At 41.9% G+C, this 24552-nt stretch overlaps 1 protein-coding gene across 4 annotated transcripts in view; it reads left to right on the top strand.

Annotated features, from left to right (window-relative positions):
* asap1b (ArfGAP with SH3 domain, ankyrin repeat and PH domain 1b) overlaps positions 1-24552 on the top strand; it is an 87163-nt gene that overhangs the window by 45203 nt on the left and 17408 nt on the right. For all 4 annotated transcript variants that reach the window (XM_086306542.1, XM_086306540.1, XM_086306541.1 and 1 more), the window contains exons 7-17: positions 7599-7684; positions 8847-8922; positions 10096-10182; positions 11763-11863; positions 11985-12054; positions 17569-17656; positions 17936-17984; positions 20741-20907; positions 23205-23338; positions 23535-23626; positions 23708-23894. In XM_086306542.1, coding sequence (XP_086162668.1) covers positions 7599-7684; positions 8847-8922; positions 10096-10182; positions 11763-11863; positions 11985-12054; positions 17569-17656; positions 17936-17984; positions 20741-20907; positions 23205-23338; positions 23535-23626; positions 23708-23894 — 1137 coding nt within the window. The remainder of the gene's footprint in view (positions 1-7598; positions 7685-8846; positions 8923-10095; positions 10183-11762; positions 11864-11984; positions 12055-17568; positions 17657-17935; positions 17985-20740; positions 20908-23204; positions 23339-23534; positions 23627-23707; positions 23895-24552) is intronic.

The raw sequence follows: 24552 nt of genomic DNA, 5'->3' as shown, positions 1-24552 counted from the left end.
GTGGGGAGAATCCCAGCTGATTGGCTTTCGTGACGTAGCATTTTTTTCCTCAAATATCTTTATTTCAGGATTTTTCAAGTATTTTAAGCACTGCATGGCCTTTCCCTTTGACTCTTTTCTATTAAAACTCCGATATATTTCAGGATATCGAGGCTCAAAAGTTTGTCATACAAAAAAAGAAAAGGTGATTCAGGCAAAGACTGAAACGAAATGCAGGAAATTCAAGAAGGTATAAATATAGAAATATGTTTTTGATACTGATACTGTCACCTAATGGCTCCTGCTTCCTGTTAGCTTGAAATATTAAGACAAAACCACCACTACACACACACACACACACACACACACACACACACACACACATGAAGAGCAAAGTTTATTAATAGACTGTATAAAAGTAAACATTTATGAAAAGCAGGCCAAAGGTTAAGCTCTGCCAAACTGAAAACCAGTAGCAACAGGTGAGAGGAATTGGTTAATTGAAATTTACGGATAAATTATCATCATCAACTTGTGCAGAGGAGGTCAGGAGAGAGGTACAATTGTCATGGTTTGGGCTGTTTTTCAGTCAGAGGTGTTGGTGTTGTCAAATTTGATGAAAGTATCAACACAGAAAAGTGCAATCAGATTTTGATCCTCCATCCAACACCAGCTGAAACGTGTCTGATCGGTAATGGTTTCACCTTTTAGCATGACAATGCTCCCAAACGCAATGTAACACTAAGACTACGTTCACACTGCAGGTCTTAATGCTCAATTCCAATTTTTTGGATCAAATCCGATTTTTTTTGTCTGCTCGTTCACACTACAAATAAAATGTGACAGCAAACGCGCTCTAGTGTGAACGCTCAAAGCGGCCCGCATGCGCAAAAGAAGACGTCACACACAACGAGCTCTGTTTAGACCCAGAGCAAACAGTACTGTTTGACTGCTTCGGACTTTACGTTTCCCAATTTTGCTTTAAGTTATAAAGTTATTTTGTTATTTACATATGGCCTAATAATTATCCGTATTGCTGTTTTAGAGAGGAGCGGTGCTTCAAAGGATAGTTGCAGATTTCTGTCAGAATCTGCAGATTATACAGTACAAATAAAGTGTTCACGTTTCTCCAACGTTGTCTTCCCAACAGTTTCACTGACATCTACACCGGATGGCCAGGAAGCGTTCGCGATGTTTTCTCCGGCGCTGATAATTGCCGTCTGTCTTGTGTCAGTGACGTAAAAGACGGATTTAATGCGACATGACCGTTCAAACAGCAGTCGCTTTCTAAAACTTCAGATATGTATCGGATTCAGTACCACATACGAAAGTGAGGTCGGATTTGAAAATATCGGATTTGTGCCGTTCACACTGTCAAACCATGATCGGATATGGGTCACATAGGGTCAAAAAAGTCGGATTTGATGCGCTTTCGCCTGCAGTGTGAACGTAGCCTATGTCATGGATCGGCCTAAGAGAGTTCAGACTGTGTTGAAAAACAAAGGTGGTCGTCCAAATAATGACAAACTCTCTTTTTGCCTTTTATACTATATGTCTATGTATATATTCACAAAATTTGTCCACCTATTTCCCATTTTCCTGTAAATATATAAAGAAATGAGGGGTGGCTCAAGAATACATGACAGTGAGAATCCACGAGTTTCTTCTAATTAATGTTGTAGTTTAGCAAAATATGAATTAGTAATTTCTTTTGGTTAAATTAGTGATTTGTCAAAACTGTAATGTGCAGCACCATGTGTAGGGTTTCAACATACACCTCTGCTACAGTAATGCAAGGCGTGTATTTTCAGTCTTTGTTTGTCAGCACTGGAGCTGAACTGGTTGTTGCAGTGATTGCATGTCAGAGGATAAGAATAAGAAGAAAAAGAGTCGATGACATAAGTTAGATATTTGAGCTCTTACTAAACAATCAAACGTTTGTCTTTAAGTGCTTTCAGATGTTCATCTGGTGCCGTGAACGTGTTTGCTGTTAAACATGTTGTAATTCTGTTTGATATTAGCGCACAAAGAGCAAACTTAAAGAAATCTGACAGCGAGAATTAAGTGTAAAACAATTGCGAGCTCCTTATACGCCCATGAGAATCAGAACAAACTGTTAGAGCTCACTCTGCTCTGCCAAAAACGTCTCTAGTGGTGGGTGGTGACGCCTACGCCTCGTTCACTGTTTTATCCTGGTAGGATTTTTTACATAATGGACCAATGGCTGCTGCACTGCTGTTGGCTGTGTGAATTATTCACTACAAAACTCGCTGCACTTCTTTTGTGCCCTGCCATGCTGATCTGCCCCCTTCTCACTGTGGTTCTCAAGTATTTCCTTGCTCACATTTTCCACCTGTCTTCCAACTTCTCCTTACTCTGTTACAGAGCACGTACTGAAAGTCATACTTGATTACCACTGATGTTTTCCAACGACTTCTAAAGCTAAACATGAGCCAACATGAGAATATTAAGAATCTCTGAGCTAATCGCTAACAGCTCAGCTTCACATTAGAAAAGGAAAGTACACCCTCTGTCAGTTCTAAGGTTTTATGTATCAGGACATAATAAAAACAATCTGGTCCTTGGCAGGTTTTAAAATTAGATAAATAAAACTTCAGATGAATAGCAACACTTGATATATTTCACTGTTTTAATTTAGAAAAATTAGGAAAAAATCTAGAAGTAGTGTGTAAAAAAAAAAAAAAAAAAAAAAAACACTGATTACATCTACAGGAATTAAAAGGATGAGTAGCAGCCAGGAGCTTCCAATTCAAATGCACTTGATTAGCTGATTATCAGCAAGTAGAGCACCTCCATAAAAGTGAGATTTTGGCAGTTTGATGGTCTGAAGCAGTAAGATGTGTTCACACCCTGCAGATGAGGACCGATATCTGCAAAGACTGCTGCTGCCCATCAATCTGAGAAGGGTTTTAAAATCATTACCAAACAATATGAAGTCTGTCACTGTACAGTGAGAAAGAGTATTTACAAGTGGAAACCATTTAAGCTCTTGTAGTGTTGCCATGCTTAGAAGAATTAGCCACATCTCGGACTCTACAGGCCTCAGTTAGCATGTTAAAAGTTAAAGTTCATGAGAGTACATTTAGAAAAAGACACAACAAGTATAGCTTGTTTGAAAGTATTACCTACCTCTCAAATCTCTAATGCACAGAATATCTGCACAAATGCCTCATACCAACTGTTAAGCAAGGTGATGGAGAAGTGTCGGTTGGGATTTTGCATCCACAAGACCTGAGCACCTTGCTGTCGGCCATTAACTCCTTCAAAACGATGTGAGAGACCGATAAAGCCATACAGAAAATGATTACTTCCCGTTATTGCTGCTAAACGTGGTTCTACAAAATGTTTAGTCACAGGGTGTACTTAGTTTTTCACTGCTTCTGGACTTTGAGTTTTTGTTGAATAAATAATAAAATAGTGTAATCTGTCATGTTGTTGATCACCTGAGGTTTTTTTTATTTTATTTCGGTAATCTGGTAAGGTACCAAATTATATTTCATTATGTCCTGTTATGTAAAAGTGAAGGTGTACTTTTTTTGCACTACTGTAGATGCTAATATGCTAACCTTCTGACAGGTATTCTCACCAACTCTGTCAGGATGCCAGCATATGGTGTGTTAGCGGTGTTATAGGATTGTGGCTCTAAAACCAAAGCCCTTATCTCATAATAGTTTTAGCTCTCCTAGTAACGGCTTTTAATGTGGTAATACCAGCTGCTAATCCGCTTGGCTGCTCTGTTCAGTGTTTGGAGATGCTAGTGTGCATTTTAGCTCACTTTCACATGACCCTTACTTGCATTTTTTTTCTGGTATCATGGAAACTTTATTTGAATCTCAGCTTTTATAGGTCCCCTTAAGGTTTATTAAGATGGTATTTTTTTTAATCTTGTGTCCCTGATGCACATACTTGGCGCCTAATGGCGTGAGCTCAGCTAATCAAGTTTATTTTCGCCTCTGAATGTCTTACAATTAAAATCGTGCTGCTCTTACAGATAGACATGGGATTGTTATCAGCGGGAATCATTTACGCCTTTGCAAAGCAAATGATGTTTGCATGCAACAGAACCTCTGTAAGACAAGCCAAGGTAAAAATAAACCTTGATTAGCTGAGCTGTCATTATTATGCAGCGGCTTTGTGCATCTGAAGTTGTTTGAGACTCATTTGAATTCATAATAAATTATATTGGGCACACAAGTTTTAAAATAAATACATTCTGGGACTTTGAGGAAACTATGGAGCTCCTAATCTTTAGCTATAAGTGTCTATGTGAGATTCCCTCACTCTTTAAGTTTTTATCAAGCGTAGTATTCACACGTTTAGCATTTAAAGAGCTTCATTATCGTGAATTTGAAGTTGTTTATGGCCACTTAAATACAAAGGTCACTTTATGTACTTATTTCTTTTTGTTCTGCTTTTAGTCTCTTCTGACTTCACACTATGTTTATCAGCTAGTCACAACCGTTTCCTGCTGAGCAGCCACTGTTAAGAGCTGCAGACAACTTGATCTGCAAATGCTGCTACAAAAGGGCTGAAAAATGAAGTGAAACAGTAAAAGAAGAAAAACATGAGTAAAAAATGTGAAAAAGTCAAATTATTAAAACATCAGATTTACAGATTTTTAGTAACAGAAAATTTTAATGATGTGGACGAGTGAAAAAAGTAAATCCAAAATGGAAATGAATGGAAAATAATTAGTGCTCGAATTGTGTTCAAGAATATTTTGCAGAAATAAAACAGCTTGTAAGATAAATAATTACAGCTACAGTTCAGATTGTCAGCCAAACACATGAAATGTGGCCTTTAATTCTTTGGTTATTGATTCGAGTTACTCCTGAAGGTAAAAGTGGTTTTAGTGGTTGAACGTTGTTGCTTGATTAATTAATTAATTGTAGAGAAGTCCGGCTCAAATTTGGGTTTAAAAATGTGAATATTTAACAACATAATTTTTAGTTATAAATAAACTTTTGGCATATTTATAAAATATTTGTGTTTTCCCGTTTTGATCATTTAAATTTGTTGCGCACTGTCAAATCTCCCAAAATCAAGATGAGATCTATTTATTAGAGGGATGGCACCGAAGCAGAAGGTTGGAAAAACATTAAAACCTCCTGAATTAATTAAATAGAAAAATATGATACAGAAAGTTAAGTTTACAGGAAGAATGTCCCCAAAATTAAGGAGGAAGCGTTTGAGCTATTGAGATATGGCTGGAAATTATAAACATCCTTTTTCTTTCTTGTAAGGCGGCATGTAAAAACATGTGGATGTATTTGGATACATATAATGTACTCCTATCCTATCCCTGCCCCCCCATTCAGATGGCATGTTTGTTTTTATATATAAATGATGTTTTCCCCCCCTTTTTATCCTTTTAAAATGTCAAGTATTTAAAAAAACAAACAGGAAAGTGGTTTTACAGCCAATCACTCTAAAGCACCGTAAGAAAGAGGAGAAGCCTTTCATTCATTTAAGCCTACAGAGAAGCTTCATATTGTTTATGATGATCATCTGCAGGCTCAACACGGCGCCTCCTTTCACGTTGTGTTTCATACGCTGCTGCAGAAATGTTTGAACCGGCACTTGAGGGAGATTTATCTTCGCATGATTCCAGAAGACCATCACATTATCCAATTTAGCAGTCCGCCTCCAGCTGATGCTGAATGCCAAAGACGAGTTGTAGCTCCTACATTACATTAGCTCCGACTTCCTCTTTCGCTGGCTTCCTCAGTCCCAGATTTGATTTTAAAATTCTTGAGAGCGTTGCACATCCGTGCTGATTTGCTTTGTCCTCCCAGACCGACAGGAGTCCTCTGAGCAGGATAAAAACATCTTTGTGGTTTTGACCACTTGTGTTTTTTTTGTTGTTTTTTTTAAAACGGCCTCACTGAAAACGCCAGTTTGATGACTTTGTGGTTTCAAGAATATATTTATCTTAAAAAAGAACATGTTAACGCACTATAATGAGAACATAACTGCTTGGTTCTGTGTATTCGGGACAAATATAGCTCAGTGTAGAGGCTGAACACGGAGTTTTAAAAACTCCATGACCCACCAGGCGCTGGTGTGCCTGTGGACTCATTAATATTTATATTCAGAGATGTCAAACCACTTCAGATAATGTATGAGCATGAGCTGGCAGGGCCATGGATGTTTATGTTTTTATCATTGTTTCACATGGTCGTGCAGATTTGCTGTAAGATGAGATGAGCTGCGTTCAGGGACGTTACCTACCTAATGTATACAATGGTTGGTGTCTCTGAGTTATAACATGCATCGGTGTTATAAAAGTTCGGATTTGCAGCTAAAATAATATATAGATTAGAGTTAAATTCTACTGATGGGAATTAGATGATGCTGTTCTGTAATTTTAAAAAATGTTGTCTATGTTTTGAAGCATTTTGTAAGTGTACAAGGTGTTGTACCAAAAAAAAAGAAAGAGGAGCTACAGTAATCATTGGGATCAAAAATCTCTTAATCAACAGCCACAGAGGCTGGAGATATCAGTGGTGCTGCTGTTGTGTGCAGGGCGTTTGCTGCAGTCAGTGGTACAATCTGTTCATCCCACTTAACCTCATTTCTCTCACACTCGCTCGTGCGCTCGCTCTCTCGCCGTTACTCAATCACCAGATTACAGGACACTGTCACTCTCTCACCCTTTTCATCCCACGTTGCCGGTGAACGAGCGCGGAAAGGCCGGGCTCAGCAGGCTGTGCTCTGCTCTGCCCAGACGCGGCAGCAGTGCGAACGTCGCTGCTCATTAACACAAAAGAGTCCAAACTCGCACATTCGGCAGCTCGCTGCGAAACACTGAACCTGCACAAGCCTGGCACAAAATGTGGATAATCTCCCGTCCAACAGGCTGTCTGAGGCAGACAAAGCGGGGGTTGCGTGCATGCACACACGCATATGCACGCATCCACACGCGCTCAGGCGTGTGCTAATGCACCCAAGCATCTGAACACAATACTAGGAGCAAATTGAAACTGTATGTTGGCGTCACAGGCTTCAGAGCGGTATTGTGTAATAGAGTAAAATTTCCCGTAGTGCTAAAAGTGGTCTTTAGCTGTGACTCTTTGTAAATCTCTGGATTGGCACACTGAAGGATTAGTTTCAGATTAAAATCCTCTTTTATTTGTTTGTTTGGTCGGAGCGTCGTCTGAAGGCACCCAGACTGAGCACACAGCCTACAAAGCACTTTCTCTAGAGGCTGTTCCTTTTTTTCTTCTTCTTCTTTTTTTTTTAAAATAATGCTAATGTTAAATATTTCCCATCAACCCTTTGAAACTTTATTTAGATCAAGGCAGACGGATGGTATTCTCCTGCTCTACAAGGGAATTTCACAGTGTTTGTCTGGTCTCCGCTCCCACAGTGTTGAGGCAGGCTTGGCTCGCACATCAAAGGTCTCATGAACATATGTGCACTCAGATGAGATTATCATAATGCAAAGTGCTCATGTTATAAGTATCTAAGGCAAAAGCAGAAGCTTTTACTGTCTGTGTAACAGTGCTGGCATGTTATACCTCATTAAACCCAGAAATCCTTTAAACGTACCCTACATTTCAACTCATGGCTGAACTCTGCTTCTCCCCTTCTTGCAGTACCTGATCAAAGTAAACGAGATCAAGACCAAGAAAGGAGTGGACCTCCTTCAGAATCTAATTAAGTATTACCACGCACAGTGCAAGTAAGTACCACCTTAATCCCCCTAACCCATATGTAACGCTCTCCTGGCATGTCCATCACACCCACCAACGAAACTCTTTCAAAAGAAGTAGGTTGCTGCCTCACTCTCCGTCTTGCCGTGCAGCTCTTGATGTCAATTTTCTTGCTCCTGCATGAATCACAGCTCTGCAGGGTGCACAGGAACACATATATAGCTCTCATAAATATGCACAGGTCCTCACAAAGATGCGTTCTGACACCTCCATGGTTTGGCGGGTAAATAAAGTTGGTGCTCTCCACGCCAGAACTGTGGCCCATGACAGAATGACAGATCATCTCTCAGCGTTCTAGTTCCTGTCATAATACCAGGAGAAAACAATACACTTCCCCTTTAATCTGTCCAACCTGGGCCTTGATGGAGAGAAAAACTGCAGTGGTGATGGATTAGAGGCATAAGGACGCCGGATGGCGAGCTGAGGAAAGTGCAGGAGGCAATTTTGTGTTCACTTCAGCTTTAATTCGACTTCTAAAATTAAGAAAGTTACAATCTAACACTACTAAGTAGAATGAATCCATCGCTAACTATGCAGCACAGCAAAATGTGCCAAGGGAGGTCAAGTCAAGGGAGGTGAATCCTTTTCTAAAACTGCAGCATAAACACTTAAACTGTGCATTCTGACACTCTGCAAAGTCAACAGTACTTGACACGGAGAGCACGCTGGAGTGGGAGGAGAGATGTGGGATTGTCGGTGCAGAGGCTGAAAGAAAACAAGCAGAGGGAAAGCGGTGGCAGCGAAAATAATGAAAAGAGGAAGGGAGATGTATGTTTCGAGAAGAAAAAAGCATCGACGGAGAGAGAGAGGGATGGCGATGGAGATGGAGATCATTAGTGGTGATTTGCGGCCGTGGAGCTGCATCGAGGTGTGTACCGCTGACACATCTGTAATGGATTTCAGGATGTGCTAAGCACCTCTGCAAATCTGCCCAGCACTCCTGTGCCAGAACGAGCCCGGCTATACATTAAACTGCCTCCATCGCCCTATCCCCCTCTCTCTCTTTCTGTGACCTTCGTAAAGGCCAAACCAAGCTCACTGTAACACATGAGATTTGATCACATGTCACGCATCTGGATGACTTTTAATGCCAGTGAAGTTCACGTGTTATCTCTGTTCCCCCCCCCCCAGTTTCTTCCAAGATGGCTTGAAGACAGCAGATAAGCTGAAGCAGTACATCGAGAAGCTGGCAGCTGATCTCTACAATGTAAAACTCCTCTTCGCTCTGGTTTCATCTCCTGCTCATTATAGGGTTTCATTTTTCATAGAAAACAACTTCTGAGCTATCCCAAGAGTCGGTCACCTGCTTTCCTGGACAAAACTAAGAAGTATAGTTAGAATGAGCAAACCAAATTATTTTCACTTCACTTTAATTACACATTACATATATATATATATATATATAAAGCAAATGTAGCATTCTGACACAGGCGAGGATAATCCTTCACCAAATGCTGACCACCACTTCTTATTTACAGCACTGCTGTGCTTTCTCCTGAAGCAGCAGTTTTCTCAGAATATCATGCTCTTGCACTTTTTAAAGCAAGAAAAGTTGGGCAATCCTGCACCCACTGTCATGATTCAGGAAAATACTAGACCTCACATAACTTGTTGGGCGAGGGAGGTATAGGCTGGTCATCTGCTAGTCTACCAATCTGCCAATCCCTGACCACATCAGTCTGTAAAGATAAGTATCCTCGGGCAAGACCGTGAACCCCGAGATCCTCCTAATGCGTTCAGCGGAGTGTAAATGTAAGATGGTGTAAATGTAAGATGTAGTATAAAGTGCTTTGAGTGCCTAAGTAAAGAAGAAAGTGGAGCTATGACAGAACCAGTCCATTCACTATAACTTTTTTCTCAGCACCTGTAAACTGTTGTTTTCAAGCCCTGAAATTTTCCTGACTTGGGCCACGTTTGGATCAGACATTATTCAGTCTTTCAGCTCCTTATTACGATGTTTGGTTGTGCTGACGTGAGAGCAGTGCAGTTAATAGTTTGGTACATTCACTGCGCCTAAGTGTATCTTCACAAATCAAAAGTAAACTCTGCGATTTAAGTGATTGGATCATTTGGGCTGTAGATGTTTTGCCTGAATATTACTGCCCTTGTTTCTGGTATAAAACACTGTCTTTTATTGATGTTTCATTTATTGCCTTTAAAGTTTATACATACTTTTTGTTTTTTATTTTTATCAGCTAATTATACTGCTGTCTTTCTTGGCCAGGACACTCTTGTAAAAGAGATTTTTAATCTCAAAAGTCACACTTTCCTGGTTAAATGAACATTGCATAAATAATAAAGAAGGGAAACTAAAGTTCTGTAAAAGTGCATTATTAGCCCTCTTAGCTTTCCTCTTATATCTTTACTTCACTATCTGCAGATCAAACAAACTCAGGATGAGGAGAAGAAGCAGCTGACTGCCCTGCGAGATCTGATCAAGTCCTCCCTCCAGTTGGACCAGAAGGAGGTAAGCAGGTCACACCCTACCACACAAAGCCAAATTTAAACTCACAACTTGCCAGCCCAGCACAAACTAAGCTGTACTGGGCTGAAAACAGGCCTGACTCAGTCATCCCAGTCATTCTGAAACCTCCTTTTTTTTCACGTCCTCTCACTCTGGCCACCACCAACTTTTGGAGCTTGTCTCCAGCAGCACCGAGCGAGTGCCCAGTGCTGTACCATGCTGGTAGCCAGTGTGTGGTAGGCTTTGCTGGTGACCAGCGTTGTGCCTCACTGGCTGCTCAGTGGAGAGCCACTCGCTGCCCGACTCTCACACACTTTCCAGCACTCATACTTGCCAACCTTGAGACCTCAGAATTAGGGAGACATTGAAAAGGGCTGTTGGGGGGGGGGGTGATAAATACATTTTACAGTGTTTATTTATCGGATAAAATACGTTAAATGTCACCGTTATTATTGGCTGGGGTGTCCAAATTCAGAGGCTGTGTGAAAACCCCGGAGGAACCCTCCCGAGGGATTAATAAAGTTAAATTAATCGAATCTAATCGAATAACTTTAATCTCAGCCAAACCAATTTACTCACGAACAAATAAAACACTGAAAAAGCCAAACAATAACGTTTTTAAGTTATCAAAGTGACTTATATATCACGTTTAACCCGAGTAGCGAAAGACCGCGGGGGTTTGAAGACGATGTGTCAGGAGTTTGGTGTTCTCGCCGGCTCAGATATTTGAAGTTTACACAGCTACAATCTCACCAGAAAATATTTTAAAAGTTTTTTTGCAACCCAGAAAGGGAAATAAGAGCAATATTAAAACTAAATAGCTGCTGCCATTGTTGGAAACTGGAATTGGCTGGCCGCGCTATGAATTCTGCGATATGGTTTTTCAATTTTGTTGTCCGGGTGGAAAATCGGGAGAAATTCAGGAGAATGGTGGCTCCGGGAGATTTTCTGGAGGGGCACTGAAATTCGGGATTCTCCCGGAAAAATCGGGAGGGTTGGCATGTATGCCAGCACTGCCGGCTCGTTTTACTTATCAGCACAGGCTGCTTCGGCTGTGCGTTAGCTCACACCCTCTCGGTTCACACGTTCACACTCTCGGTGTGCCTGTCTGCATGAAACAATATATACAGTTTTTCACATTTCAGTTATTCTGTCTGTAGCACCACTTTTAGACAATAAGCACAGAGGATTGTAGGTTTGGTTAACACACGGGCAGGTAGCACACTTTCTCGCACCTGAGCCGGATCTTTCACGCCTCTCCCCTCTATCTCCCCCTCCTCTCTGCCTTCTGCTTGTCTGGAATCAAGTCTAGAAGAGTAAGTGTTGGTGCATGTTGAGCATGCTGGCGTCTGTGTTCTTCAGCTTGACAGTAGAGTGCTTTATCCCTGTAGAGATGTTGCAGAGCATGCCTTTTACCTCCTTTTATTTTTTAATTTTCACTCTTGGTTTGTTTTTCAGAAGCACTTTGATGTCAGAGAATCCTTTTTGTGTGTGTGTTGTCTATGTGTTGCATGTCTTTATTAAGCCTCTCTGTTCTGTGCACACAAAGTGTTTATTTTGTGTTATGGTGTGGGTTTGCGCAGGACTCGCAGAGCAAGCAGGGTGGCTACAGCATGCACCAGCTGCAGGGAAACAAGGAGTTTGGGAGTGAGAAGAAAGGCTACCTGCTGAAGAAGAGTGATGGGTAAGCTGCTAACACAGCGAATAAATAAAAAAACGCTGTAGTGTGCGTTCACGACGCAATAAAATGTAAAGCAGGCAGGAAATATCTCTAATGATTGACCCCGCCCCTTCGCCTCTCACAGGCTGAGGAAGGTGTGGCAGAGGAGGCAGTGCTCAGTGAAGGGGGGCATCCTCACCATCTCTCATGCCACAGTGAGTACACACACACACACACACACACACACACACACACACACACACACACACACACACACACACACACACACACACACACACACAGGCACAGCTGCTCATATGAACCCCGTGACCCTCAGCACTGACTGTGCGGATCAAAAGGAGAACATCATGTGGGGAGGTTGTTGTTTTTTTTTTTTCTCTCGTCACAATCTGGAGGCTGGCAGAGTGGAATTGACATAAATGGGTTGTCATGGCAACCTTGCCTCACCCTCTTACCCCCCCTTGCTGCCTGCTGCGCCTCGGTGACTCATCTCAGAGCGAGTGTGAGGGTACCGCCACCGCTGCCGCTCTTGTGCAGCAGGCAAGTTTCAGTGTGATGTTTTCTTTCCCGCTCCGGACCTCGGGAATCTAACGCGGGGCTCGTATATCTGGGTTAATTCTGTCAACCGCCGGCCACTGAGGTGTAACCTACAGAGCCTCGTAACTCCCACGGGACCAGCTGGACTGTCGGGGGGGGGGGGCTTAGCGCAATCAGTAGCTCTTAGCTAATTGTGGCAGAGCAGTGGCAGGTGTCTCATCACGCTCGGACAGTCCGTCTGTTAACAGGAAACGATGCATTGTTCAGGAATTTATTATGTTTTTGGTGCTTTTAGTGTTTGCTGAAAGCTCCTAAAGGTTTTTTTCTTCTCTTGAATCTTACTTACGTCAGTGTGGTCATCAAAAACATTTGAACCTTGTCAATATTAAAAGCAAGACTTTCTGATTGAAATTCCTCTTACAGCTTATAAATACAATTCAGATTAAAGTGACCCCCCCCCCCCCCTCCAAAACAAACAAACAAACAAACAAACAACCTGATAACATAACCAACAAATAAACTGAGCTTCAACATTAACTTGACTTTTTATTTAAATGTATCCAGGAGAATCGATTTAGCAATTAGTATCATTTCTATGTGATTTATTAATTCAGACAGCTTTGACAAGTCAGCGCGAGACAACTATTGAAATGTTGTTTTATTAATCCTTTGGGGGAAGGTTGGGGTGTCGAGAAGGGCATCCTGCACAGAAATCTGCCAAATCAAATCTGCAGAGCTACCAGCTGTGGCTTATTTTAATATATGCACTTATTATTTTTAATTAAATTCTTTCAGCCTTGCCTTTTGTTATAGAGCACAGCAGGTACTGGATATATGTCTTTACCAATATTCCCATACCTGTATTCAGTTCAGTTTAGTTCAGTTTTTTCCTTCAGAGCTGCCTTAATTTTTCATGGCATAGATTCAACAAGGCGCTGGAATCATTCCTCAGAGAGTTTGGTTCATATTGACGTCGCAGCTTCACAATCTTGCTGCAGATTTGTTGGCTGCGCATCCATGATATGAATCTCTTGTTCCACTGTACAGTACAGTGAACCATCATCTCCCAGCAGTCCAGACTTCTGTTGTCCAGCTTTGGCGAGCCCGTGAGAACTGTAGATTTTGATTTTGTGGGATTTTTTTGTAAGAGAGGTAACAATGGCACATCACTGCTGACAGTGAAATTCTTAGACTCAGACCCCCCTCAGTATAGCACACAAGGAAGCAATATTGCACTAACACTCACATGTAAACTATACTGGTTTTTAGTAAAAATGGAAAAAAAATACAAATACTATAACAGCTGTAGTGCAGAGATAAAACGTCAAACGTATACATGATAAGGTTCCTACGTTTTTGTTTTTATTGTCCAGTTTTCACAAACTAGTTGGCGACAAGCTGTTAGTTGTGACGCTCGTCTGCTGGTAGGAAATCAGAGCTTCTTTGCTGGACAGACAGTACCTTCCCTAACTGTGCATAGCAGAAAGAAAATAGCCAATAACACAAATGCATCTTTGTATTGGCAGATTATATCAACCCACTGATTGGGACTGGTTCCAATTTGCAAGTTAACTGTGTGGTTTGTGCGTGCAGATTAAAAGTAGGACGGCTTATATGCTGCAGAAACCCCCAAACTTCCAGAATTGAGCTTGAGGAAGACACACTTACCACAAACCACACACGGGGGTGAGAAGCAGAGTTTATACATATATTCTGTTGTTTGTAGCTGAAATACCGAACAGAGCAGATGTTATCCTCTCATAAAGTGTTTACATCACCAGGAAACTTTAGATGTGTTTTATTTGTCGTTATGCTAACAATTTGACTCCGGGGACTCTGGGTCAGTCATCGCTGCGGTCAGACTGAAATACCTCAACAAATAAACTAATGGCGCTCCCTTCAGCCTCAGCTGTACTTTGTGTTTAGAGCTAAGTAGCAGATGATGGCTAATGGTCAACACCATATCTGCTAAACACTAGCATATTGTCTCTGTGAGCGTGCCGGTGTTAGCACAGCCTTACAAATCCGCAAGCATGTCTGTGTAGTAACAGCCTGTGGATTAAATCAGATAAATCATCCCTGACGGCTTTAAGCATACATGCAAATGTTTGAATTCAGCCTTATTTACTTCTAACCGGTGAGGATTGGCAGCGAGTCGGGCGTGTGGGATGAGCTTGGTGGAGTTGGCACTCTGGCGGCTTATTTCCCAGCAGACACAGCAGTTGCTCCAGCTGTAACACAGCGGGGAGGATCAGGATGGTCGCGACTGACGTGAACGTGAGCTTTGTTGTTTTGAACTTTCACGCTGCTGCTGCAAAGACGCTCTGAGGAAGTGGTCGCCTGTGATATGAGAGGAAAATGTTTTCTCTTGTTGCGTTTTGTGATGGAGGAACTGAATCTTTGACCTCAGTTTCTAATTTAGCCCACTGAGCGGTTATCATACTGAGCTTGTAATCGTTTTTCTCTGTCCGAGAGCAGTTTACCGCCGCTTCAGGTTTTTCCCTTTTCTTCAGGCCTCAGTGCAGATGAACTTTAGGTGGCTTTAGTTGGATGTGGCATCTTGCCAGCAGGCTAACACCAACTCCAAGGCTCATAACAGCCTGTTAGCATTTCATTAGCACGTGCCCTCGTCCCCCCTCTGCCCGGGCACTGGCAGGAGACAATGCTCAGTATGTACGTGCCAACTGGACCCAATTATTACAGTACACAGCACAGCCAGCTCAGTCCACTGTCTTAATGGGGGCACCTTGAGTTCAGCTTGTAGTTCGGACCGCAGAAGCTTTGTTGAATAATAAAAACATGACTTGATACAATTATCTACGAGAATTATGCAAATCCTTTTAAAATGAAAATATACCCACCATCTGGTGGCTCCAGCTACTCAAACATGAGCATTTTTCTCTCCTTTTCTATATAATTTCTTTTTGTTGTTTCTGACAAAATGAACAACATGAAGACCCCTCAGTTTGTGGGAAACCCAGAAATGTTTTTCATTCACCAAGTCAGCAAAACGAATTGTGCATATGTTACTCATGTTTTATTTCCTACTTTGTTGTGTTTAAGCGCAAATTGTTCTGGGAATCCATCCTACCAGACAAACCATCCTACCCGTTGTTTCTGCGCATGCGCACAACATGAAATTAAGTGCCAAACCAATCCTACCTTTGTGAATGTGACCGACAAGCATACTTTAATGGGTAAAATGAAGTGGCAAACCATCCTGGCTTTATGAATATGAGCTACAAGCTTACTCTGATGGGCAAAGTTAAGTGGCAAACCATCATACCTACTTAAATTTGTGCTGGAGTTACTCTGTGAGGGCAGAAATGTGCATAAATTACTTAAGGTAGGACGTTTTGCCAAAGTAGGATGGTTTGTCAGAACACCGGATCTGGAAACAAGATGGGCTCTACTGCCAAACATCAAAGGAGGTTTCTGTGCATTTCTGTTATCACTGTTACACCTGTAAAAACACATCTGGGTCACTCTACGTGGACAGGAAACAGACTTGAAATCAATTTTTCTTTAAAAGTGTTTCTTCCCTTCAACCAAACTTTTACTTTCACCCGCCATATTTCTGCATGTACAGCGTCAACAATCGGGTGGATTGTGTGTGAAAATGTTTGCACACTTTGAATTCAGCTTGAGGAGGAGCCTTGATCACTTGTTGAGGCCTCTGTGAGGCTGTGCTTGCTGTATTAGCTGAATGCTAACATGCTCACAATGACAGTGTTAAATGCTGATGCTTAACTGTGTTCACGATTGTTGTAATTAATCGGCACTACAGCTAAGGGTGATGAAGTTTAACCTTTATTTGACCGTATGATGCAGAGAATAATCCATTTATTTGGTTCACAGTTTGACGACAGCATCATATTAAAGATAAGACTACATGTTCCAGGACACAGACGCACAAACATACGGCCTTGCATTCATTCCTGCATACACACTTCCAGAGACGCTAACTTATAGCAATGACTCTTCAGCAGCTTCGTTTAAAACAAACCAGAGATTCAGCCGACCTGATAGGCTGAGGAAGTTTGTTCCAAACATTAGGAGTTACAGCCCTAAAAAGTGTGGAACAGTTTAAGGGCTGCTGCATGTGCTGAAGCTTGGCCATGTAGGGCTTCATGTGTTCTCAATAATTTTCTTTTTAAATGGATTCTGAGTTTCACTGGATGCCAGTGAAGGGAAGCAAGAACAGGGGTGATATGTGAGCTGTGGCTAGTTACCACTCAGACTGAAGGCTTAAGGGCCGAGCGGGTGGGCAGCGTGGACACCCAACTGTTTGAATGAAACCATAGATGCATCTATGAAACATCCTGCACGAGTTCTTGTGAACCCAAGTGTTCAAATAGACCTTTGACAAAAATAACAGGCTATGATGTATAATCGCTCGTGTCATGACAATGCCGGTACTAATACGTTGTGATTAAGGGAGCATGCATACATTAAGGCTGAATTTGGTGATGTAGGCGTTTCAGTGGTGACCTGGCCAGGTGGGTGTTCTTGAACTTGCACTTCCAGGCAATTTGTGCCACCTTAAGACGCTACTGCCAGGAGGCTTAGCCTAGCTGCTGCGTTCTGGACCAGTTAAAGACTGGCTGAAGAGAAAGAGGGAATCAGACGGGAGAAAATTAAGGCGACTGCTAAAAGTTCTAAATTATTGGGTGGCAGTAGAGGTTTGAGTTTTGCAAGGATTCTTAGATTCAAAATTCAAATGCAGGGGAATAATATTGATAGCAAAATTCCTGGTGGGGATCGTAAGAACTGAAAATTAGAGCCTCAGTTTTGCCGGGATTAAGATGAAGGGAATTTGAAGACATCCAGTTATTAATGGCAGTGAATTATTCAATGAGGTAGGAGAGGCTGACGGGTCGCCAGCTCATCCAGGTGATGATATTACCCACAGATATTACTGTTTCTGGGGGTAATACGACGATGATGTCACTGAACGATGAAAAGTGATCCACACAGTCACTGCAGTTCATCCAAGGAACACCAGCTTACATGCATACACATGTCGACTGCTTCTCATTTTGAGATGTTTGACTGAACTTAAATCCCCAAAGCAACGAAATATTTATGTCCCTGATGTGAGGACGGTGTTGTGCTTGTGTGTAATATTTCCACTGTGGTCCAGTGTGTGATCTTTGTGTTTGTTCTTACAGTCCAACAGGCAGCCAGTCAAACTCAACCTGCTCACCTGCCAGGTGAAACCAAGTACTGAGGACCGGAAATGCTTTGATCTCATTTCTCGTAAGTTACACACACACACACACACACACACACACACACACACACACACACACGGTCACGCACTTTAACGCATGCCTGAATGGCTCTGTGACAAACACTTGTAATATGATGAGAGTTGCCTCTTGTAAAAGGACCTGTGGAAACTCCACATGCAGTTTTCTTTGTATAATAGTGTATTAAGAACACAGATAAGCGTTAGAATCTTTTGCTGCATGCTGGCTATCATAAATGCAAAAGTAGACATTTGCATTTTTTAACTCCACCGTTTATTGTTTGCAGATAACCGGACGTATCATTTCCAGGCCGAGGATGAGCAGGAGTTTGTCATGTGAGTACTTCAGGGTAACGACAGACACATGATCCTCGTTCTGCTTGTTATCGCTGTTTGAATCAGTCTGACACCACTTCGCCTCAGTCTACACACCCATTTATTCTTCTATGTGTGATCTCGCTAAAGGTGTCTTTAGCTGTCAGCTAAAGGTTTTTCATTAATTGGACGCCGGTTAGTCGCTGGTGTGTCGCTTCATTGTCACTCTTGAGCACAGGAAGTGTTTTTCACTTTGTAGAGAGCAGTGAGGCTGCGACTCTGTGGCAGCGAGGATGGCAGTGGGATTGGTGGTCTGGAGTAATTCAGGTCGCTGTAACTTCATACTGTTGCTTCCCCATACCCTCACGCACGAGCAGACACACATACACAGGAATAACCACGGTTGTGCTACCTATTTAAGAGATCCTTTCACACACTTAACGGGTTTAAATTCGTTTTACAGCAGTGTTATAGTGACTGCACATGAAAAATAAGGAGGTGTGATATAAAAAAGTGCCTTAGCGTTGTTCACTTTTGCCGTTTCTGTTGAAGTCGAATCGTATTTATGACACAAGAAGTCATATTGTTAATTGGCGAGTTGTCTGTGTAGTCAGACTCCATGAGGACAAATTTAGTCGTCATTGTGGCTAAAAAAACAAGCGTTAGATAATTTTTGGGAACTATATAAAAGCCTGTACGTTGTGTTTTTTGAGTTACAGGAGCAGTTCTGCAGTGCAGAGTATGCCGTCTGCATTCATGTGAAATTTGAATAATTAATATGTCACAAAGACACGGCTTTGCTTTTACCATGTGGGAGGACGAACAGAAAGTTAAATTTGTAAATTAAGGCTGGTTGGTCAGAGTAAAGCAGCTGCAGGCACGTTAAACTGTGCAACAGTCGTTTTTTGGTGTCTGCGGTAACCATGTAACGTCGCTAATTTGTCATCGTGTTGTGGAAACCGGCCGCCTCAATTTTCCAGAAATTTCAAGTGAAACTAGCTTTGTCAGTTTGTGAGAATAAGTCACAGGATGATGAATGCACGAGTTTTCCTGTTTGCTTGACGGATTATGGATCAGATTTTGATTTAAGTAAATAAATATGTTTAGAAAAGTACTGGTATGTGTTTTGAACTGCAAGCACACTTGTTGCCAAATGCGCTGGTCTGATTGGTCAGATCTGTTTATACTCATGTGAGAATCTGAAAGACCGAGTGTCTACTGAAAGAATAAATATCACAGATTCATCCAGTGAAAGTACGCGGTCAGTGTGAGCGGCGGACTTAAGAATGAGTCAGAAAAATATTTTTAAAGCATGAAAAATTCACCCAGATTTTACACGACCAGTGTTTAAAGGCCTTCACTTCTCGAAGCTCAAAGCAACCCTACTTTAACTTAAAACAAAGGCCACAACACTAAAATAATAAAATAAAACACAAATAACAATGAAAGAATAGAACTGAGAAACTGGGATTAATCGATTGTCAACGTACGTATGTGATTTTTAATGAAACTATTAACCCTGTTAATATAATACACGTTTAAGCAATAAAGTATTCTTTTAAAAGCCAGATATTTGTTTAATATTTAATTATTTTTTTTTAAAAAATTGTCACAAGGTTCAATTAAAACTCCATTTAAAAAAAATTATATTTTGGTGATTTTTGTTTTCATGCTTTACAGGCTTTTTAATAGCTTGCCCAACAAACAGGAGCTGGGATGAGATCAGCAGTTGCGTACAGATAAACAAAAACAGTTGAATGCAGTGTTGTGATGGCGTTGTTGGACATAAGATGTGATTCCCCCGGAGCCGAATCACTCATAAACACAGAGGAGTGAAAACAAACCCGAGTCTGAATACTGTCGATCTGCCACTCTGTGATACTGTGGCTGTTCTTCCTCTGATGGTGGAAACTTTCTTCCAGCCTCGCTGTGGCTTTGCCTCTTCGCTCAGTCCTGCTTGAACACTTCATGTTGCTTGTAGTCCTTTGGGATGCCACTCGCGGCTCTGCTCTGCTCCTTCCGTCACGCAATTCCAACTGCAGTGGTGTCGGCGATGGCGTCGTCTTCTTTGTAGTTCCCTTCAAATATTTAGTGTTTCATAGGGCGCTCGCTTCACGTAATCACGCTCTTCCGCAATTAGGCCGGCAGCATATTATAATGCATATTGTAAGCAAACACGCAAACACTTTTGGCCTGGCATCTGCACACCTACGCATTAGTGGATTAAAATATCTTGTTTTTCCACACATGGAGATAAACAGACAATCGAATGCATCGGTTTGTGTGCCCACTGTCTGTCTGCTCTGAGGGGATTGAGTGGCAGTGACAGAGGAAGGGCTGTGATCGGCTGCGTGTGTGCAGATTGTGCTTTGTGTAGTGAAATGCAGGAGGTCGTGTTTGTACGCCCGCCTCGTTGTAACGGCCACAGGCCTGCGTGGGTGCACTGGTTCCTCTTTAACCTTTTCGAAGAAACCAAAGAATGGGCAAATATTTGTGTGTTTTAGCATCTTTGTAAAGCAAAAATGCAACATAATCCCTCCTTTTAGCTTCCCTGTTGCTGCTTTTCTGTGTATTTTTGTGATTTTGATGCATTTAGACAAGATAAAAGGTCACCGAAGGCTTTAAGAACCTGTGATGGGCGCTTTCCTGACATTTTATCACAAAATGATGCTATGCTGAATTGCTCTCCTTAACTTTACCCCTAGCTGTTTTTATCTCAATAAAGTAAAACTTTATTTTATTGTTTGTAATGTCTCTAACAATGTTCCCTCTTGCAGTTGGATCTCGGTGCTGACCAACAGCAAGGAGGAGGCATTAAACATGGCGTTTCGTGGCGAGCAGAGCAGCGGAGGGGAGGACGGATTAGAGGACCTCACCAAAGCCATCATAGAAGACGTGCTGCGCATGCCGGGCAATGAAGTCTGCTGCGACTGTGGAGCTGCAGGTGTGTTTGTGGAGCTGCGTGAGTCCATTTAAATGTGGACCATGTTTTATTTAAAGCCGCTCTCCTGTCTCGGTAGCTTTACAATGTCACCGCTGCCTTGAACTCCATGTCCTTCAGTTAGATGGTTGCTGAGCGAGCTACACTGCAGTGTGTGTGCGTGCATGCTGGTGTTGTTAGCATTCAGGGCGCAGCTCTATCCCGATACTCCCCCTCACATTAGAAAGCAAAGAGTCAGCACTCAGGAGTGCTGTGGACACTCAGACCCTCTGACTCTCAGCACACACAGGCTTGCATCCACACACTCCACTCTGTCTATATAAACACACACAGCAGCTTGCAGAGTACTGGGGCGGTGGACTTTATCTCTTGGGGGAGAAAAAAAAAACATTTCTGGGCTTTGAGAAACAACATCATTACATCACGATGTTACATAAGTCACACACGCTTCGTCGACCCCTGCGGTCCTCAGAGAGCGGAGGTAATTTGTCATGTCTGCTCTCTTGTTGCTGCATCCGTTCATATACATGGCTTTGGCATAACACATGTTCCAGATGTGGATTTAAGCATCTGATTCCTGTTGTTTTCCTTTATCTGACCGAGAAGGTGACGCCCATGCTTCCCTTTCCTCAACACATAAAATTAATTTGGTGGTTGAAGGACCTTTTTATGACTTTCAAAGGTCACCTCGTTGTTCCCTCTGCTGCTCATTCGATGCTCTGACTGGAAATTCATCTGTAAGATAGCATTAATCAGCTATAGAGGACCCATAAATTCACAATGCATCTGTTAATTGTGTTGTGTAAATGTGTGCACGTGCCTTCCTGCAGTCTGTGTTTGTGTGCATGACTCACCGGGTTATTGGGCTGTCTCTATCATTTCCACCAGCCTCCTCTGGTGTTAACTTGTCAGCTTCAGACAGAGCAGCACCCCTCGCCTCACAGCATCAGCATCACTGAGGTCACAGTTTAAAGCTTCCTTAATTCCCCCGGATTGCATCAGAACATCAGTCAGCAAAGTCGCTCAGTCTCTGGAGGTTTCGAGGATCTGCCACATCTCTGTGCGCGTGCGCCTTTGTGCTTTGCAGTGGTGATGCATTAATAAATAAAGTCAATGAATATAGTGGAAAAATAAGCTGTGGTTTAGCAGCTCAATCAGGGCTAGTTTATTCACAAGATGGTTGTTTTCTGTTGCAGTGATTTGAGGATATGGTACATGTGGACATGCAAAGCCTAACTGGCAGTTTATGCTTAGTGCTGTTACCCTTACGAATGGTCTGGCTTTACATGCATTTCAGTGTTAATGCAGGACCACAGATATTTCCAGAAAACTGAGGGAGAGAGTGTTGCATCAGTTAGAAAAGATGAGACATTCTGTGGAGGAAGAAAAAAACCTAAGCAATCGCTTTGTTTCCTGTTTCAACTTCTTCTTTTGTGTCATCAGAGTCAAGCACGCCTCAAGCATCACTATAAATGCTTTTGTGGCGGTTTTAAAGTCACAGTGCTTGCGGCCAGTGACTAGTGCGGCAAGCATAACGCAATACAGAACAGGCATCAGTTATATAAGAAGTCAGGAAGAGCTTGAAAAGAGGCATCTGTAGCGGAGGTGGGTTGCAAAGCAGATTGCAGGGCAGCAGCAATTTAAAAAGGAAATAAAACTGCATGCTGCATGTAAGATTTGCTACATGTGGGGAGGTTTATCAGCTGAGCCCTCGATGCTGTCGGATAGGGTTGTCAAACATAAGGCCCGGCGCCCAGAATTGTCCCGGCAAAAACTCTAATCCAAACCACTAGATGGTACTGGAAAATGTGAATGAGCGCATAAAGTTTGGACTTCAAACTGTATTTTCATACATTTTACAAAATTTTTACTGATGGCTGAAGACCTACCTCATTGCTATTCATACTATACAGAAGAAATTAAGTAATAAATAAAAGTCATCTAAAGGTTTCTGTTTGTTTGGGGGTTGTTGTTGTTGTTGTTTTTTTTACACAGTATGTGCACAGTGAAAACATTGTTTTTAAAGCAGCATTTCTTTATCATTTAGAAAAACTGAGATTTATTGTTAAAATTGCACTTTTTGTATTAAAATGTCTCAGGAAATAAATACATACTTAAAATTTAGACTGGAAGAAAGGAGAGTTTCTTTGATTTGGTCAACTTAAGATCAAAGCGGGCTGTATATGTGGCCCACAATGTAAAATGAGTTAGACATCCCCACTGTAGGAGGTCAAATCACCACCTGTTTATATATCAGCCTCCTGTAGCCGTAATAACTTGTGTTACACTGTTGTCTATAGACCCAAAGTGGCTGTCCACCAACCTGGGGATCCTCACCTGCATCGAGTGCTCTGGCATCCACCGAGAGATGGGAGTCCACATTTCCCGCATCCAGTCCATGGAGCTCGACAAGTTAGGAACCTCAGAACTCTTGGTGAGTCAGACAAACGGCCTGTCGAGGGAACTGATCTTATTTTCGAGGCACACCCTTCACTGTTTTCACCTGAAATATGAGGAATCATGAAAGAGTATTGTGAAGACAGGATGGAGCCAATTTTAATCTGTAAAGCTGCAGGGATACATCATGTGTCTTTCTTTGGTTGCTGATGTTTCCCTTCTTTCTCCCACAGCTGGCCAAGAATGTAGGGAACAGTAGCTTCAATGAGATCATGGAGGGAAACCTCCCCTCCCCATCACCAAAGCCCACTCCCTCCAGTGACATGTAAGTTTTATATATAAACAAATCTTTATCTCTCAACTCAACTCTTTAACTTTTTTTTTTTTTTTGACATTTTGTCCACAGGACAGTGAGGAAGGAGTTCATCAACGCCAAGTATGTGGACCACAAGTACGCGAGGAAGACGTGCACGTCTGCGGCAGCTAAAATGATCGAGTTGTTTGAGGCGGTTCAGTCCAGGGACCTGCTGGCACTTATTCAGGTCTATGCGGAGGGGGTGGAGCTTATGGAGCCGCTTCCAGAGGCAGGACCGGTGAGTCAAAGAGACATCTAAAGGTCTGATTTATCCAAAGTTAAAAACACGATAAGATAATTTTGTTTCAAACATTTTTTTTTTATGGTGTCGAAATCAATGTCAGTAGAGGTGAATCGAAAAATAAACATTAGTGCTTTTAAAGACTGACGGTGTTAGATTTGTCCAACAGTTTTCTTAGTCTTATAGATAGATAGAACTTTATTAATCCCTTGGGTAGGTACCTCTGGGAAATTCTATAATAAGTCATGTTTTTTGAAACTTTTTAGTTATTTGTTTAACTTGAAGGAAATCTCTCTTTTATTGTGTGTCCACAGTTTAGGAACTGTAGACTATCAAAGTTTGCAGAAACCTAAATTATAGGACTTTTTATAGGTCCTACAGGGCAGAAGAGAAACTTTTTATTGGCAACAAAAGCTCTGGTGTACACAACGTACTGTTAAAGAAAAGGCTCTAAAAGTGGAACATAGCCCAGAAAATGGATCAACAATGAAGTCCAGGCTTTATTAACTATATGTTATGGAAGAAAAAAAAAGAAATACTCTTGGAGGCAAAATAGAATAATTTTCAGTCATATTTCCCTTCAACTTGCTGCCTAGGACATCTCCCCAAAGTGATGCAATGCGGAAAGAAAATGGAGAAGCGTAATCTTGTGATT

The sequence above is a fragment of the Aulonocara sp. 'chitande type north' Nkhata Bay genome, linkage group LG9 (genome assembly GCF_057382095.1).
Source record: "Aulonocara sp. 'chitande type north' Nkhata Bay isolate Kocher_YH1m ecotype deep benthic linkage group LG9, A_spYH_male_GT1.1, whole genome shotgun sequence".
Lineage (NCBI taxonomy): Eukaryota > Metazoa > Chordata > Actinopteri > Cichliformes > Cichlidae > Aulonocara > Aulonocara sp. 'chitande type north' Nkhata Bay.
This window is presented reverse-complemented; position numbering and strand designations above follow the sequence as displayed.